General features: G+C 37.9%; 1 protein-coding gene across 2 annotated transcripts; it reads right to left on the bottom strand.

Moving 5' to 3' along the window:
- Nucleotides 1–1,132: 1,132 nt before the first annotated feature.
- On the bottom strand, nucleotides 1,133–20,011 carry LOC137258043 (alanine--glyoxylate aminotransferase 2, mitochondrial-like). Of its 2 annotated transcripts, XR_010954612.1 has the most exons (15): nucleotides 19,828–20,011; nucleotides 12,548–12,621; nucleotides 11,799–11,983; nucleotides 11,210–11,333; nucleotides 10,897–10,991; nucleotides 10,337–10,430; nucleotides 10,022–10,087; nucleotides 6,589–6,720; nucleotides 5,904–5,996; nucleotides 5,433–5,505; nucleotides 5,009–5,157; nucleotides 4,416–4,565; nucleotides 3,864–3,962; nucleotides 1,404–3,649; nucleotides 1,133–1,354 (listed from the first exon to the last, which is right to left on the bottom strand). XR_010954612.1 is itself a non-coding variant. In XM_067795587.1 (14 exons), the coding sequence occupies exons 1-14, from the start codon at nucleotides 19,889–19,891 to the stop codon at nucleotides 3,545–3,547; spliced, it is 1,503 nt and encodes a 500-aa protein (XP_067651688.1). In that variant the 5' UTR covers nucleotides 19,892–20,011; the 3' UTR covers nucleotides 1,133–3,544. The 2 variants fall into 2 exon arrangements, 1 of the variants encoding a protein (XP_067651688.1); XM_067795587.1 differs by having other exon boundaries at nucleotides 1,133–3,649.
- Nucleotides 20,012–20,755: the final 744 nt, after the last annotated feature.

The following is a 20,755-nucleotide window of genomic DNA, read 5'->3' on the forward strand; positions in this document are numbered from 1 at the left end:
AGCTCGTGACGGAATTGTTTCCAATGAGGTAGTTACTTGAGTTGATCGACAAGTGTGTGTATCAAGATGTGTTCTCTACAAATGGTCTCGTCTGTGTGTATGCGCAGTGTTTTCGTTTTTGAGCCTGTCAACATGTCCTGGAGTTCTCGCCTGTGTGTACACCCATAATATCCTCAAGCGCTTGTGCATCAACGTGTATGTCCTTATTACCCGCTCGTGGAAGATAACGGAGTTTATTACCTACAGGTGCAAACATATCGGGGTTCATATTTTTCATACGATGCCCTTGGGCAAAATATCACTTTGTCATGTGACGTCACGTCATGAACAATGCTATGGCGTCACGTTTCTTAATTGTCGTTGCGTCCTACATGCAGCGACGGTGGGTAGCCAACCTATGTTTTTTTAGGTGTTGTACATGGAGCTCCATAAAAATCATCATCAGCCCCACTAGCCATAAATTATGAACGGTCAATATGTGCTCATGTTTTAAAAGTTTTTTTTTACTTTTACACATCCCACCAATATATCAGTAACATCTTCATACCATCAATATACCATTAATAGCTTGTGTTTCAAGCAGTTCCACAAACTGTTTCACTATCTGCTAACAGTTATGCACTAACTGTGTGTTATATACTGCCACTGTGTCTTATGATTTAACCATTTGTTAATTAAAGTGATATAGCCAGAAGGCCTTCCACATGAGGTGTGTGTGAAGCTGTTACATCACTGAGGTGGTGTTGGTGAGGAGCAGGCTTTGGTTTTCCAATTATGTAAATCGATGCTCATGCTTTCGATCAATGCATTGTCTGATCAAGACGTGATTATTTACTGACTGTTGTCTATCAGTTGGAATATTGATGAGTGTAAGAGGAAACAACACAAAAACAAACAAAAAAACAAAACAAAATGGCAGTGAGAGATAGTAGTAAACAGATTGTATCAACCCATGTGTGGCTGTTGCAGTGAAGGGTTCATATATTTTTCATTGATGATTTGTCTTTACGACTGAATACGTTTAGCCGGACCTCTGGGACTGGTTCAGCACTGGCATTTTATATTTCCAACTTTTTCTTCTATCAGACAGACTGCCAAAGAACATAGGCATGGAAACAAACTCCATAGAAAATCAAGTGTCTTACAGTTTATTTCTCCAAATACTGTCTAACAGTAAAATAGTAAAGTAAAGTACAGAACTACAAAATGTTGTAATGTTAGGAAAGCTTAGTGGATCGGGACTCACAGTTCCTGAGACATCCACACATCTGCACCTGTCTCATTCATATATCACATGATATATTACTACACCTGTAATTGTCTATTGTGTAGAGTATGTGATTCATTTGTACACCTTTAACTGTGTGTATTCCTTGCAGCGATTCATCCTCACATTTGTACACCTTTAACTGTGTGTATTCCTTGCAGCGATTTATCCTCACATTTGTACGTCTCTCAGTCACATAACACATGATTCATCCATACTTTTGAAGTGTCTATTTCTACTGTACATGATTCATCCATATATCTAACACATCTCACTTCCATGGAGACAAAAAGTAACCATTAAAACACACCAGTAAACAAACATGTCCTGTAGACAGAGGCCCATATAAACTGTGCATCTGGGTAAAATAAGCATAGGAGATTTCCAATTATGCTTTGAAAGATAATTCTTGCATACCAATTATGCATTGGAAATATTAAATACACAAAAAAATTTAAAACATATGCATACAGAATAAATTTATCAAAACTGTTTGTGTAACGAAAAAGACATCAGTTGTTATGACGTTGTACATTAAGTATAGGACTAGTGTTGTACTGTCGGTACATGATTTTTCATGAAATCCTTTCCATCATACTTAAGTTGTTTTTCTTAGGTCTGAATTAAGGTAGTACATACCTTTTTAGTACATGCAGTTAAGTGTGTAAAATGACTGGAATACTCGCATATTAGAAAGCAGTGGTTAATGGAAAATGAAATACCCACTCCACATTCATAATACCCTCTCCAAAAAATACAGTGGGTACAGTTTTCACTTGAGCTAAACCTTATCTGGAGATCTGCTATAGACTTCGTTATTCTATACTATCATATGAAACCTGTAACACGTGGCATTGATAACAATATATACTGCCTGGACGTCAACTTGGAATAATCAGGAAACGTGTACAAAGCATGACAACATTCAACAGTAAATTCTGTTACACTCAACAAAGGAAAATGATTGAAATTCATCATTAACACACCATATAGACATAACAAAGCAATAACCACATCCCCAAAATCACACTTTGAGGATATCAGATTGAGATTACACATCTATATGTACTTGCTGAGAAATGCATATGGACGGTGTTAAGGCAGGGAGACATCAGGAAATTACATTAAATGATCAACAAACTTCTCCATGTTCATTAAAATGCATAGTCAGCAGAAGTCAAAGAAGAAGTAGCATGATTAAGGAACTACTGTTAAGAACAGAAAAAGAAAATCATTCATATTTTGAAAATACTAAATGAAAATTACTATTTTTGTTTCTAAAGAGAAAATGGTTCTCATAATCATCAATAAAGATATCATATGTTTTCCAGCTTCATCTGATTTAGCTGCTTGGACACTTAAATCCGAAAAAGCACAAAACGCTGACATATACATACTCGTTAATGCTTTTTATTATTTATTATGGAAGCAGAACAGCTCTGGGCTAGTTGACAGGTTACAAATACCATGATACCAAGTACACATTCTGAGTAATCTGGATATTGGTATTCCACTCAGTGACTGTAGCTTACTGTGATCTGGCTTGCACATTATTCAAAGGTATTTCAAAATCCTCATCAACTAAGTCTCTATACTAATGAAAATGTGGTCACTGTGCATTCCATTGAGCAACTTAACTTCACATAACCATATCATTAATGGTATGTATTTAAATCCAGGCATACCATGGATGACATCATATCGTGCTATGACATCACACAATGAGGTAACAATGCACTGACATCATAGTCAATGGCCATGTGCTTCACATTCATTTCTGCAATCTAGTTAGATAAAACTAGTTGACAAAACATTCCACTGACCAGTGTGATAGTTTGACTATTGGTCAATGTATTTCACCCGGACACTTTGTATTGGTGAATAGTGTGACAATACGACCACTTACACCTGATAGTTTGTGCTGAACATTATAACATGTTGAACTCAGGCCATACCTGAAGACATTCTAAGTACATATGTACTGTCAATCAGACATCAAAATAGAAAAAGGTCATGTTAGTACTTAGTATACTTAGCATGACATGCAGAAATGAATTAAAAATTTCACAATTTCTGTAACATTTGCTGTATTTGGGATTACCATTTCTTGTTGACCATGAACACAGCAGAAGGACTTGAGGTAGTGATCTCTATTTATTGAAAATGGCAACCATTCCTACAATACAGAGATCTACAGATTATTATAACAGTCAAAACCTTGTGCTCCGGGTGCATGAAGACCAATTTAATACTGGCATATTCGCTCAAATTTGATGACTACTTTTGGCGGGCAGCATAATTCTCAAAAGCTCTTCTCATGATGGCAACAGCAAAATCGGTATCTTCATCTGTGATGCACATTGGTGGTTTGATCCGGAAGCTCTGAAATGAACATCAGGGAGATTCAGTTTATTATTTGTTTGGTCCTAACTTTTAGGGTGGGTTGATGAAAAAAATATAAACAGTATAATTTCCATATAGACCTTCTGTCACTGTTTCATGGTGGACATGTTCCCAGTTTGACACATCTGATCTTAGGACTGTCTGTGAAGGGCAAATAATTTAAAGACTGTTTGTGAAGGATGAACGATCTTACATTTGCATACAGTCCTCCCCTTCCCAACAGGATGCCCATGTCCTTGGTGTCCTCCCAGATGTCTCCTACATCGTCTCCTGACATCGGCTTCCTAGATTTCTGCAGAACAACATGATGTCATATAAAACAGACAGTACCAATGGGCTTAAATGTTGGGAAGTTACTTTCCGTCTTCTTGCAGGAGAACTGAACAGTTATTTACTGATAACTGTCCTATTTTTGTTCAAACAATTTTCCAGATTTCATTGTATGTGAAGGGTGCCATGGCAACAGGACATCAAATAAATGCATTGTAATGAGTACAGGAAATAACAGGAAACAATGACATGCATTTCATGTTACATTCAACAATAAACAATTTAGTACATGAACACATGAATTTACTGGGTGAGGTGGGGTTGCCAAGTCCATAAAGCATTGTCTCATCACCCATTTTCAATTCCTCACAAGGGTACCATATGTGAAGATCATTTCTTGCATCACCGCCATGACATTGTTGGAACATTGCTAAAGCTGTGTGAAACCTCACTCACTCAATCCAGTAGGGCTCACCTTGTCAGTGACCATCTCCACACCAATCATCAGTCCTTTGCCTCGAACATCACCAACAAAGTCAAACTCCTCCTGCAGATCCCGGAGTTTCTGTATGAGGCGAGTCCCAACCACAGCGCAGTGCTTCTGTCTGTTCTCATCATCTATCACCTTGGTGTCAAAACAAAACCTGGATCATGGCTTGTCAGATTCAGATGCACCACCTTACACCTGATGAGGATTTGTCACAACTGATGCTGGCCAAAAATTATGATAACCTGGAGGTACTGTACCATAAATACTGCTTGTATAACAACCAGAAACATCCTAAGGGAAAACCCCTTTAATCCTGACCTAGATTTTCGAAGCTCTCTTAGCATTAACATCATTGTACATTAAGCTAAATGTATGGCACTTAAGACTCTCTGAGCACTAAGAGAGCCTCGAAACTCTGGTCCATGGACTATACTCATCCCTTTGTAACTTTAAGTGTTTATGTTACAAACCATGGGTTAAAACATCAACAGAAGAGTTTCAAAATAAAGAGGCATGTTCCAAATAAAGTCAGTAGAAAGACAGAGTTTTGGACTAAAGACGTCTCGCTGCATGCTTACATCCAGAACCTCTGATCCAACTGCACACGCTACTGGGTTGCCGCCAAATGTGTTGAAGTGAAGTGCCTTCCCCAGCACGGCAGCAATCTCTGGAGTCGTGATCACAGCTGCCATGGGGTAGCCATTCCCCATACCTTTTGCAATGGTAACTGGAACAGGGTGAACGTCATCCTCATCAAACTCAGAAAAACAAGAACCATCAACATTTATAGAAGACATGACTTGTGTTAGAAAGTTACAAAATTCGGTTCTAGTGCTTCACAAGTATAAGAACAAATTTTGCAAATATGGAAAACTGCCATCACAGGTAAGATGAAACTGTTCTCAAATGTATGCAACACTTATTAGAAAATTATAGAGGACTGTGTACTGTTCACCTCAACAAGACGTGACAGCATGTAATATGGAGGTAAACAAGTATTACCTATGTCTGGAATGACATCATGCGTCTCAAAGCCCCAGTAATGGCTGCCCATTCGACCAAATCCTGTCTGCACCTAAACAGACAGATCACATTTCCTGTGAAATATATATTTTAAAAACACTACACCAGCATCAGAGTGCTGCTCCATTCAAGGTAGAGGTATAATTTGCCATTGGTTATCCATCAGAAAGTAACAAATCACTGATGTGTTTGCTGGCAGTTTACCAAGCCTCAAAATATTTCAGCACATTCTGAGTCTAGCACATTTATATTACAATAATGAATTCCAAATATTTTGATGATGAAATTCACTTAAATCTTCCAACATCTTCTTTGCAATCAAGAAACAAGACTACTTGAAAATAATTCTGCTGACATTTATAAATTCTACAGATCAGGGTTAGGGATAGACATGATACTACGATGCAGTATCAAGTTAGTTCTGTGCATGCAGGAAGTCTGCAGGCCTACCTCATCAGACACGCAGAGCCCTCCCTTAGAGCGAACCAGCTCAAATGCTCGCTTTAGGTAGTTCTTGGGGAACTGTACAGCACCACCAACACCCTGAAATGTTATCATACAAAGAGTTTTGATTGCTCTTTTCTTCAAAGAATTACTTGAATGATTTTAAGTCACCTTTAGGGAAAGGCAAAAGAAGATAAGTGTATGGATTATAACAAAACAGAAAATGGGTTCAGTGCCACCATTAATTCAGTGCTATTGCACAAGTTATGCGATGAAGTTTTGAAGTGATGTAGCACATGGGACTTCACCACAATGGTATAACTCATGGATTTAGTCAAAGTCAAAACACACAACAATGAATCACTGGATACTGGCACATTAAAGGGAGACTACTATGCAGAAATTGTCATACTTGGCCATCCATAAGCACTTCAACAAAACAAGCCACTCTGTTCTGATAAAAAATGTATGGATAGTTCCAGACAAGAATGTGTTTACTGTAACAAATCAACATCCAAATGGAAGCCTGAGACATCATACACTTATAAGGTCAAACATTTTATCTGGAATTATTTCGTAAGAAGAACAGACTGCCATCAGCTTGACCATGTTCTACACACAGTCTGAAAGGCCTGGATCATTATTACATCTACATATTGTATCATCTACAACTGTTTTTGTGTGAATGTACCTGCACAGACTCAGCAAAGAAGGCCCCCACTTTGTCCTTAGGCATGGAGAATCGGATGGTGTCTTCAAGCTGTTCCACGTACAGGTCGGACGCTTCACAGTGACCCTCAGCGCAGTTACATGACCGGATTGTCTATAAATATCACCGTGACATACATTGCAACACCTGGGTCAATAGTGAGGCTCTAGATAGAAGGATGGGTGGATGAAAGGGTAGATGATGGAAAGATAGGTAGATGGATATATGTGTAGATGGATGGATGATGGATGGAAGGGTGCATGGATAGATGGATAGAAGGGTGCATGGCTGATGGATGACAGAAGGGTGCATGGCTGATGGATGGATAGATGACAGAAGGGTGCATGGCTGATGATGGATGGATAGATGACAGAAGGGTGCATGGCTGATGGATGGATAGATGACAGAAGGGTGCATGGCTGATGGATGGATGGATGACAGAAGGGTGCATGGCTGATGGATGGATGGATGACAGAAGGGTGCATGGCTGATGGATGGATGATAGAAGGGTGCATGGCTGATGGATGGATAGATGACAGAAGGGTGCATGGCTGATGGATGGATGATAGAAGGGTGCATGGCTGATGGATGGATGGATGACAGAAGGGTGCATGGCTGATGGATGGATGACAGAAGGGTGCATGGCTGATGGATGGATAGATGACAGAAGGGTGCATGGCTGATGGATGGATAGATGACAGAAGGGTGCATGGCTGATGGATGGATAGATGACAGAAGGGTCATGGCTGATGGATGGATGATAGAAGGGTGCATGGCTGATGGATGGATAGATGACAGAAGGGTGCATGGCTGATGGATGGATGATAGAAGGGTGCATGGCTGATGGATGGATGGATGACAGAAGGGTGCATGGCTGATGGATGGATGGATGATAGAAGGGTGCATGGCTGATGGATGGATAGATGATAGAAGGGTGCATGGCTGATGGATGGATGGATGACAGAAGGGTGCATGGCTGATGGATGGATAGATGACAGAAGGGTGCATGGCTGATGGATGGATAGATGACAGAAGGGTGCATGGCTGATGGATGGATGGATGACAGAAGGGTGCATGGCTGATGGATGGATAGATGACAGAAGGGTGCATGGCTGATGGATGGATAGATGACAGAAGGGTGCATGGCTGATGGATGGATGGATGACAGAAGGGTCATGGCTGATGGATGGATGGATGACAGAAGGGTGCATGGCTGATGGATGGATAGATGACAGAAGGGTGCATGGCTGATGGATGGATGGATGATAGAAGGGGTCATGGCTGATGGATGGATAGATGACAGAAGGGGTCATGGCTGATGGATGGATAGATGACAGAAGGGGTCATGGCTGATGGATGGATGGATGATAGAAGGGTGCATGGCTGATGGATGGATAGATGATAGAAGGGTGCATGGCTGATGGATGGATAGATGACAGAAGGGTGCATGGCTGATGGATGGATAGATGACAGAAGGGGTCATGGCTGATGGATGGATGGATGACAGAAGGGGTCATGGCTGATGGATGAATGGATGATAGAAGGGGTCATGGCTGATGAATGAATGGATGATAGAAGGGGTCATGGCTGATGGATGAATGGATGATAGAAGGGGTCATGGCTGATGGATGGATAGATGACAGAAGGGTGCATGGCTGATGGATGGATGGATGGATTGATGGATGGAAGTAAGGGTAGATAGCTGATGGATAGATGGATGGATAGATAGACAATATACCATCCCAAATAAGGTGACAAAAACAAAAATGAAACCACAACATCAGGTTTCTACTTTGATTATGTCCAGTATAAGAACAAAAGGTGATGTCAAATAATTCTTTGGGATTCTTCATTGCAAACATAGTCATTTCCCAACTGCTGGGCACAACCTTAGTCAAAGAACAGAAAAGATTAGATTTTCATGCACATTCATAAACGTCTGGCATGTTGAAGCTTAACCTTTAGTTCCTGTTTTAGCTATTTTAGCTATGTTTCACAGTCTGTCCCTTAAACAATCAGCCTATAGGATATGTGCCAAATCAATTAGACCCAACTGATTTACACAGAAAGAGTACAGTACGTAAGATCACAGTTGAGAGATGTCCATCTGATTATACCAGTAAAAATATATCAGACATAACTCATCTCCTACGATAGAATCTATAATAAAATATGACCACTTATCAGTTAATTAAATCATATCAGACGTCTGTGTATAGCTAGTGTCCTGATAATAATTTGCATGAAATATAATGGTAACACAACATGTGGCACAACATTCCAACCTGCTGTTGCCAACCTATTAGGCCAGGAGCAATAGACACAACATTGGAATAAAATACATAATATTGCTACAGCATGCTAACAAAACACACAAACAATGTCTCTGTTTTCCAATATCATACATCAGTGACTGCACTAAAATATAAAATATAACCAGTTGCATGACTAACATGACTGATTACTAAAATCTTAACAGAATACTGTATGAAGCCACAAATTCTGATGACTTAAGATTTGCTCACTCATCAACAACTAAAAGAGCTGACACGGCAAGCTGGAACCAGTGAAAAGAATGAATGGAAATGAATAGAAGACAAAGTCATAGACAGACACCCCTTTATAGCCACTGCGCTATGAGGGGTCTGACTTTATTCTGACTGACTCACCCACCTACTTTAGTAACAAGCACTGGATGTTGGGGACCAATAGTCAGATTTAACACAATTGTCACATATTATTATTATACATGATCATAAAAGTGCTTTGAAAGTATCAACAAGTAGTATTAAATGGCATATGTGTTATTTTCTGCAGAATATAACTATATTTGAACTGAAATGTGAAATATATTGTCGTATAGAAGTTGTACATCCATAGAACTATCGCCCTCGTTTATTACACTAACTTCCTAGTGTCACTCAAAGAAAATGAGAATCAATATTGAAATCACACTCAGAAACTGAACCCCATTCTCATTTCAACCTGTGTCACTTGCTGTCTCTGAAACTCACATACAAAACTATAACTGCCTAAATTGTTCAAGTTGTTCTGCATTACATGAATGTGATCAAAATAACGTTCTGCAGCTCACTAAAATATTTTTGGAATATCACTGAAAGATTAGCATACATGCAACAGTAAGTTACTATTAACATGTCTGCACTAATAACATCACATCATATTGCTGTGCTAATCATTAAAAAATGAAAACAGTAGACAACAGTACAATATATGTCACCATTCAACACAAAACTGCTGTACCAAACCTGCATATTCCACTGTCAACCAAACCAAAAACATAAATCTGTCACCAGGTGTGGGCTACTAAAATGCAAAATATGTTGCTCTGTTAGCCAATCAGATATCACAGAATCAGTTTAATGTTTTTAATCAATTATTAATGCCAACCTACCTGTGATGGAGAGTCTCGACACCTAGCTCCACCCCAAGGGCCACGGAACGGGTCTGGGTTCATTGCCTGGAAGAGTGTTAACTGCTGTATCAGGTGGGATGAAGCGTTGTAACTAGGTATGTAACTCCACCTCTCTGGCCATGGTAACAGGTCCAATGGACACAAAACAGTTCTTATCAAAACTGGGATTTTGTCTTGGCATCATTTTTCATAAGACTGGATGTATATTTTAATATGGCATTTGATTTAATGTAAAAGTTAGAAATAGTGTTCTCTTTATTCACTGACCTGATAGTGTTCTCTTTAACCACTGACCTGATGGATACCGAATCCAGTGGGTGTGTTATAACGCCAAGTGGAGATAGCTGTCAGACCCATCAGGTAGGGGCTCATCCCATGGTAAGCGTTCCTGAAATTATTCATGACAGGTTATGTTTTGAATGAAATAAAACTAAATATTTTGGGAAAATAACATGTGTAGGTGGTGAATATTTTTCTAAAAGTTGATGAAGTTACTAGCATAAAAGCCATATTGGGTATGGAAAGAAGGCTGAGTCATTCACACCAGTGATTGATAGAATGAGCACCCTCCCATGCTGAATGGGTCACAATGACATCCAACAAGATATACAAGAAGTTATTAGACTGTGAGGTTATAAAGGAAGAATGTAAACCAGTGATTTGAGAACAGGGAAGGGTAAAACCGTGAGTGAGTGAGTAAGTGAGTGAGTGAGTGTAAACGAATGACTAGGGAAGGGTTGAAGCATGGGTTACAGTTTCCTTTCAGATGCCATAAGGCAATCAATGTCAAAAACTATTCTTTCAACTGTGAAACAACTTGTTTTGTCAGGTCTTATAAAATGATCTGTACATACCTCAGAGATATAGTATCATACACACCAGTGTACAAACGAGCCATATGAAGGGCAAGGTCGTTCGCCTCAGAACCACTATTGGTAAAACAAACAACCTGCAAATTAAATTACTAGCATCAGGTCTGAGGTATTTTAGATTTTTATAATTGAGTTAGTGAGTGAATTTTGCAGCTTCATTAATGTGGCAAATAATAGCATTTGTACACTGAATACAGACTTGACTATTTACAGACCGCCGCCATATAGCTGGAATATTGCTGAGTGCGGTGTAACACTAAGACTTCTACATAACTGCCCAGCATCACTGCCTCACCTTCAAGTTGCCCGGCATCTTGGATGCAAGCTTCTCTGCATACTCATGTATCTTGGGGTGGAGGTAGATGTTGGTGGTGTGCCACAGCTTGCCAAGTTGGTCAGTAGCTGCCTTCACCGTCCGCCTGGAGTGAGTGAGTGAGTGAATGTTGTACACTAGTCACAAATATTTTAGCCATAAGAATAAAACCTGTAAACAGACCAGAAGAATTCCCTTCATTTTGTAGCCATTTGTACTTGTCTCACACGCCAACCACTTTCTACTGGTCAGTGTGTCATATGATCTGTATATCGTATCCTATGCCAAAGTTCTTTCACCATATACACCAGAAACATGGTACATCTTCTGTTCAACATTTGTGTTCAAAGATCACCTTCTCAATGGACACAATGTATTGTTTGAGTGGAAGTATTTCCAAAGAAACACATAACCATAAGTTCCATTTCTGCAGATGTTACCATGGCACCTGAACTTACACGGACAAAACCATTTGAATTTGACCACTCATAAGCATCATTACAGTCACTTAGTACAATGAGAATGAGCTACCGTGACAGGATGCAGACTAAATCTTGCTGTGCGAACTCACGGATGGCAATGTCCAACACTGACAGTGACGATGCCAGCAAACAGGTCGAGGTAAGGCCGTCCGTCTGTGTCGTACAGGTACTGCATGTGACCCTGGTGGATCATCACTGGCTTCCTGTAGTACGTCACTAGCCCTGGATTCAGGTTCTTCTTTCGTACATCCTTTGACTTCTCCACACTGATTCCCTAACAACAGAATAAATTCACATATTATTACATATCAATTCGGATAATCATCTTGTTTCAGCCAGAAAGAAAGTCAAAAGGAACAAACTCCAAAGAATTAATGTGAAGCTACCAAAAAATAACTATATATTTTAGATGGGTGAGTGAGGGAGTTACTGGTAGGTTCAACATCACTCGTAAAACACCTAATTGCCTGCAGTAACATCATCATCACAAAACTGCAGGAGACCATGAATGGATTCAAACAGTGTGAAATCACACTAGGGTTGTCGATGTGGTAGATAAATGAGCAAGTTTACTACTACACTGCCATGGTGCCCTTGAGGCTTAGATACATGAATCAATATCAGTAATCTTTGTCACATTAAAGGTAACCATGGTAACATAATTTAGAAACAAAATGAACTTATCAGAAAGTTTACAACTAGAATTCCGTTCAGTCATTGTCTGGAAGTTACAAGCAGAGTTCCTCCACAAGAATAAATCTTTCACATGAATGACTGACTTGATACATTTGCTATTGACATTGAACAATTTTATGTGTGAGTGTGAAGTACGTCTGACCTGGTATGTGGGGGGCTTGAAACTGTGTACTGGGAAGTCTGGAAGAGGTGCTGTACTATATGCTGCACAACTACCTACAATACAACAAACAACTGAATGAGCACATGGTCACAGGGTCTGCAGCTCACCTTCATTTGCAACATCAGATCCTAAAGGAAAAATGTAGAGAGGATTATTATCATATAAAATGCACATACAAATAAAAATGCCAGTAATGCTCACACACATAATGTACATGCCATACCTTTGGTTTCGTTTGTCTGCCATCCAGATCAGATTATAATGAGGTCAAAATGTGTGGAGCAGAAAACTTAAATTAGTTCTTAGTTCTCATATGTTGGAGTTCATGAAACTTGACTACATATTACTATCCATTGTTACACATCGGATTCCATTATTACATAGGTATATTGGTGTCCATTATTACACATAGGTGTCCATTGTTACACATAGGTGTCCATTATTGCACATGGTTGTCCATTATTATACATAGGTGTCATTATTGCACATATGTGTCCATTACTATACATAGGTGTCATTATCACACTGGCACCCATTATTGCACATAGGTGTCCATTACTATACATAGGTGTCATTATCACACTGGCACCCATTATTGCACATAGGTGTCCATTACTATACATAGGTGTCATTATCACACTGGCACTTGTTATTGCACACAGGTGTCCATTACTATACATAGGTGTCATTATCACACTGGCACCCATTATTGCACATAGGTGTCCATTACTATACATAGGTGTCATTATCACAATGGCACCCATTATTGCACATAGGTGCCCATTACTATACATAGGTGTCATTATCACAATGGCACCCATTATTGCACATAGGTGCCCATTACTATACATAGGTGTCGTTATCACACTGGCAGCCACTATTGCACATAGATGTTCAGTAATGCACTCAGATGTCTATTATTTCACATAAAAATGGCAACATACTTTCATGGATAACAACTTCTGTACTTCTGTATTCTATTATGATGTGACAGTTGGGTATCAAGCCCACTATTGTGAATTTACCAGCGGGTCAGTTTGCCAAGTCTTTACATACAGCATCTGTAATCTGTCTTGATGAGTCAATATTCCAACACATACACAGCTTCATGCAAGGCATGAGTCACTAGCCCTACTTTCACTGGTTGGAAAGTCCCACGTACACAGTTGCCATTGCCGTATTTAGCTGGTCATGTGGCGTATGTGCACCAAATCATACTTACATTGCGTATGATTTTTGTGTTGGACATTGGTGACATCCAGTGTTTGATGTAAATAAATTACAACCCTCTGTCACTATGGCTGACTTTCTACATTAACTGACTACCTGGAGAGCGGAAGGTCACGGGTGCAATCCCCGGCCACGTAATACCAAAAGATGTTAAAATATGGTACTTGTTGGTCCTTACTCGACATTACTGGGTGTTCTGCATTACTGGGTGGAACAGAGACTGGTTGGCTTGCAGTCAGCATAATGTGTTTGAGTGGAGTATTCATGCATGGTATCTCAGTGAGCTAGCACTATAAAACCAGCAACTCATACACATGTATGCATATTGTCATATGAGTGAAACATTAAACCCTGCTAAACCCCATATCACCTCATCTCCCCAATTAAGTGTCACAGGATACCCTGTTTAGTAACCTTAGGATATACACACTCCTGCTTGTCATGTATCCTTTTATTCCATCTCACAGCTGGTAGTTGTGTATGTCTGCCAGTGTATATGTGCAGTCAGTGAATGAAACTGAGTAAAAAACATACAAAAACAGATATAATAAATCATATGAATATATTTTCTTTCTGAGTGAGTTTAATGGATTATGAATCTTCACAGAGTGTACATTATATTTCAACGTTCATACATTTTGACTCTCACTATGACAACTAACACTCCAAGGAACATGCATACGGTGATAGTAAATTCTGGAATGATCAGTCATAAACTTAAATGCCATATTATGCAACAAAATGTTAAAAATCAAATAAAATGCATATGTGTCATCCTTATGTATCAGGTGAGTCCAGTTTGTTCAATCCAATATAGTGACAATCCTCTGCTTCTGGGAAGATTCATTGAGAGATTTCATTCAAGAAATCAAATAAAGAGGCATTTTAAATCTTCTAAGCATGCTACGTTGAGGTCACACCTGTCCATATCACATGTGCATAAACAGTTAACATTTTAAAATCGTTTTTAACAAATTTGAAAACTCTCTGCCTCTCTCTGAATAAGCCCTCACAGCATACAGTGCATGCCGTCACTACAGAGAAGATAAAACTGGTTACACTGACACACTTTCCAGGCAGGACTTTCTTTGACTGATATGGAGGACACATACCTTTTTAGAATATTTATCAATATGAAATATCTGCTAAAAGAGGAGTTAACAGTCACCAAAAACATGAAATAGAGAGGTGGCGTTAAACAACCAACACAGAAAGTCAAAGTACAACTGGTACTATATCATGAGCATGTGGTCAGGTTAAAATAGTGATGATATCACGTGTTCACGGAATGATGAAAATATCCTGTCAAACAGGCTGTGTGGGAAATAGATACTGACTTGCTAGCTCGCTGCTCATGACGACAATCCAGTTGTGCCAGATAATGTTCATCTTATTAGTAGCGTAATGATGAAACCTGTGTCTACTTTCAAATTTTTTACTAATGAAATATTTCGTGGATGAGCACCTTTCAGGCATAGCTAGCCCAGGCTAGCATAATTCGGAAACTATTTCACACACTGCACATACGTGACAATAATCATAAGAATATACAAACACCAGTGAACTGTTCCCCTGAATAAATTAAGTGTGGTTCAAGTCAAAATACATAAATCAGCTGTACTGAGGCCTTGAATACAGTAGGTTCTAACTGAACAATTTCTAGAGCCTATATTTTAATTACTTGGTTTACTGATCTGCTGGGCTGAAATGTGAAGAAAGTTGAAACAAAATATTTTTCTTACATATTTCTAGCCAATATATGCCACTGACCTACTAAAACCAAAGGAGGTAAGAAATAATAAAAAATAAATAAAAAGTAGCAAATTATTCCTTTCATATATTCCCTGAAACTTTTTCAAATTTTACAAATGAAAATCACACAAACTGTCAGAACTCATAACACAATGATACACTGAATTTTGTAAATGACATCTTCATATTCATATTTTTCTTTCCTTTCTACTGACATAACATTTATTTTTAAAAAAATATCCATAAACCATATAATCAAATTAAAAAAAGGCTTAAGCAAGTCTTGGAAGACATTCTTTGAAATCTTGGTCAAAAGATCATGCTCTCTTGCACCTCACAGTTGTAAAATGTAAACACAAAGGCTGAAATATTGCTTGAATTGTAGTAATTAGTTGTCTGTTGGAAAATGGAAATCATCTGTTTACTTGGTGAATATTTGATCACTATGAACATGGATCTAAATATGAAACATATGTGGATGTCTGAATTGTTTCCTTTTCTTCAAGCTCAAAACTTTCAGTTTCATGTTTTCCTGTATTTCAAACAAAGTTGAATGGTCATGATATGTTTTTCTGAACTAAAACGAAAGATGGGAGTTTTGCTGGTAATAAAACACTTGTTTACAACATAAACAGATGAAGCATCCGTGCTGGGAAAGATAGACACACTGACATGCAGGAAATTTTATATTTCAAAAGATAAATAAAATGTCATGTGTTCAGGTATTAAAATCACATCAATGCCATCTTAACATACAATTTATGAGATGAACTGTGGTGAAATGTTCTTATGTCCAGCTGTGGCTGGTTCTAGTCCAAACTATTGTTCTGGTTCCACAGTGCTAGCTGAAGCTGTTATGATTAACTCAAGTATTTGGTGAATGGATGCGTGTCCCTTCATTAATTCAGTTTGTTATGTACTATCACTAGAATAAAACATTCATGATTAACATAAAAAGGAATGTTTTACTTGAAATGTTTTATCAAATATATGAAGAAATATGTGTGTTTGTGCATGTGTGTGTGAAAGAGATATGTTTTATCAGCGTTGAATATGAGCATGTTAACATCCATCCAACACTGAATCTTGTGTGTGCAAAACTTCATCTGATCAACTGTAGACTGAGAATCCATCAGAAAGAATGCTTTCACTGTGATGACCCATAGTCGTGATAGAGATTAGATTTCCAAGGACAGATGTGTATAAGGTGAATAAAATAGGCTCGAGGGCAGCACTCAAAAGTTGAGAAGTGTTGTACTTGAGCTTGCATTCTGGGCAACAACAGCTTGGTATCAGTTGGCTACGTATGATGAAAACCATTACAGGGATACTCCATCAATACCAGTCACCTGCTTCAGAGTATCAGCTAGCTTTTCATTATATGCATGGTACCAATATTTGTATCCATTATCCAGTATATGTTTTTGATACCCATTATATGTATTCATTATCTAATATATGTATTTGTTACCCATTATATGTTTTCATTATCTAATATATGTATTTGTTACCCATTATATGTTTTCATTATCTAATATATGTATTTGTTACCCATTATATGTTTTCATTATCCAATATATGTATTTGTTACCCATTATATGTTTTCATTATCCAATATATGTATTTGTTGCCCATTATATGTTTTCATTATCCAATATATGTATTTGTTACCCATTATGTTTTCATTATCCAATATATGTATTTGTTACCCATTATATGTTTTCATTATCCAATATATGTATTTGTTACCCATTATAAGTTTTCATTATCCAATATATGTATTTGTTGCCCATTATATGTTTTCATTATCCAATATATGTATTTGTTACCCATTATGTTTTCATTATCCAATATATGTATTTGTTACCCATTATGTTTTCATTATCCAATATATGTATTTGTTACCCATTATATGTTTTCATTATCCAATATATGTATTTGTTGCCCATTATATGTTTTCATTATCTAATATATGTATTTGTTACCCATTATGTTTTCATTATCCAATATATGTATTTGTTACCCATTATATGTTTTCATAATCCAATATATGTATTTGTTACCCATTATGTTTTCATTATCCAATATATGTATTTGTTACCCATTATATGTTTTCATTATCCAATATATGTATTTGTTACCCATTATAAGTTTTCATTATCCAATATATGTATTTGTTGCCCATTATATGTTTTCATTATCCAATATATGTATTTGTTACCCATTATGTTTTCATTATCCAATATATGTATTTGTTACCCATTATGTTTTCATTATCCAATATATGTATTTGTTACCCATTATATGTTTTCATTATCCAATATATGTATTTGTTGCCCATTATATGTTTTCATTATCTAATATATGTATTTGTTACCCATTATGTTTTCATTATCCAATATATGTATTTGTTGCTCATTATATGTTTTCATTATCCAATATATGTATTTGTTACCCATTATGTTTTCATTATCCAATATATGTATTTGTTACCCATTATATGTTTTCATTATCCAATATATGTATTTGTTACCCATTATGTTTTCATTATCTAATATATGTATTTGGTACCCAATATATGTTTTCATTTTCTAATATATGTTTTCGTTACCCATTATATGTTTTCATTATCCAATATATGTATTTGTTACCCATTATATGTATTCGTTACCCAATATATGTATTTGTTACCCATTGTATGTACTCGTTATCTAATATTTGCATTTGTTACCAATATTTGTAATCATTACCAAATATCTGTACATGTTACATCTGTACTGTGTACTATTTTGTACTGTAGGGCGAATGGCCTTATATACAAATAAAACTCTCTTCTTCTGTGAAGTGTTACTACAGTCAACACATACAAGGTCACAGGCTCAATCAAAGATATGGTGAAACCATTTCTCCTAATTCAAATGTAAAACCTCTCTGCAAATCTCACTTGATGCATATATGTTACGGCCACCATCTATGTGGGATTTAACAACTTAATTCAGCACCAGTCAACGATGATAATGCTGTACAATATTCCTCATAAAGAGCACCTGCTCCAGTGTGTGGCTCCTGAACTGATTCAGGAACAACCTGTAAGTTATCTTGCAAACACTCTGAATAAAACTTACTGAGTAAAAACATCTATACTTATGACCACGATTTCCTTGCTCATCTTTTAACACAAATCACAACAGTTTGGAAGGTTATACAACTTCCTGCAGCTTGAAACACATATTTTTTCTTGGACATTTTACCTGCTCGCTACCATTCAAGTTCACAGCAAACCATAAGTATTTAAGCACCCTCTTTGTTAATTTCATTCCTGACTGCACAGTTCAACATATACGATAATGTTGTTAATGCATAATAATACCAATTGCCAATCATGAAAGCATGTTTTATATGGACTAATAACACCTAATGAGCAAACTAATGACATGGATTCCTGCTCATTAAACCTACTGGAAGCATCTGGTGTATAACTCTGTGTTTCACATTTCATTAAGCTCATAAGGAAATCTTGTCGGCATGCAATATATTTTAGATCAGATTGCGTAGATGCATAAAATGTCTGTTTTCAGTTTGGCTTGTGGGAATTTTCCCTAGAAACCAAATAGTATGTCTTTAAGTTTCCACACATGTATTTTCAGATATGTGATAATACTTGACCCATTTCCTGAGATAATATCAGCCAAGGTTTAATTACTACAGAGCTTCGGTTACAGACTGTCCTGTTTTGGGGTCAGACATTTAATGGGGCCATGGGAAAGGGCAGTACATCAAATTTTACATAATTGTATGAGGTTAATAGTTGATAGGCCACAAAAGTTCCGAGTCACATGCTGGGATTCGAACGATGGACCTTCTGATCCGAAGTCCGACGCCTTGTGTACATGATCAAAGAGGTTAACCCCGTCAGCAAGCTGACCAGGTAAGGATGTCATCTGTAGGATGACTCCACGCCCTGCTACATTTACAACTGCTGTATTATACTCAGCATGTTTACATTGAGATACCAGTGAATTAACAGTGATGTCCCCGTAAATTAACAGTGAGATACACCTGATCTAGTTGAGCACAAGCTTTTTAAATAACGCCTGTTATGTTACCGACTTGCGAATGACAAGTAAGTCACTTGGTCACAGAAAAACCCTGTAAACAACGTAAGGAATAGCACTGTGTTCAGTGAACCGTAACTTGACCTAATCACGTTGTGGGATGGAAGGCCGATCACAGAGAATTGATGCAGCACAACGACACTCAAAGCACCGTAAGCTTACCATATTTCACATGCGATCTGGCAAACTGATTACTCCTGATGATATTTCTTCCGAGACTCGCCATCGTGCAGTTTCGGCCGATCTGCTGCCCTGAAGTTTGCTGCGAGACACACAGATGGGCGGTTGAATCCGCCGTCAGCTGCCTGAGCCTCTGTCTGTACACACACGCTCATTGGACAGAAGTGAATAACGGGCCGACCCCTGTCTTTGTGGCATGTGTTGAGAAATCCATGAATGATTGCGCAGTTATCAGCTTCGGTCAAGTGACCGACATTTGTTGCAGTGCCTTCTTGACGGACTGTCACTGGCTCTTGACCTGAATGATTCTGGAGGGACAAATATATACAAACATATCCAAACTGTTACGCGCTGATTGCGAAACTGAAGCTCAAAAGAAACTAAACCAGAAATCATGCTGTAAGAGAAAAGGTGTGAAAGCAACAAATATCAAGGCACTATAATATAACTATTACTGTGATATCAACAGACCAGTACAAAGGTATCAATGCATCTGAACAAAAACTCGGAGGCAACAGTGAGTATATCGGTAAAGACGCGATAACATACACCTCTCGACAACAGATATTCGATTTGCGGCTGGAACTAGACTGGGTATAATGATCAACATGCTCAAAGCTGGTCTTGAGATTTTATGTGAGATGTGAGGCGATAGCTCTTATATACATAAAAATAACATGCGAGAAGACCGAACACCGCATTCCCACAATATCTATCTACATATATATCACACTCACTCACTCACTCGCTCGCCCCAGTCCCACTACGCCATATCTTTCGACCATGAAATACTGTTAGCCAGAAATGGTTCGAATAGTATAACTAAGAAATACACATTGATACTGTAAACCGGGAATTGTTGAGCTTTGGTAGGATACGGCACCATAAACATCACAATCATGAGAAATTT

The sequence above is a fragment of the Haliotis asinina genome, chromosome 12 (genome assembly GCF_037392515.1).
Source record: "Haliotis asinina isolate JCU_RB_2024 chromosome 12, JCU_Hal_asi_v2, whole genome shotgun sequence".
In the NCBI taxonomy this organism is placed as follows: domain Eukaryota; kingdom Metazoa; phylum Mollusca; class Gastropoda; order Lepetellida; family Haliotidae; genus Haliotis; species Haliotis asinina.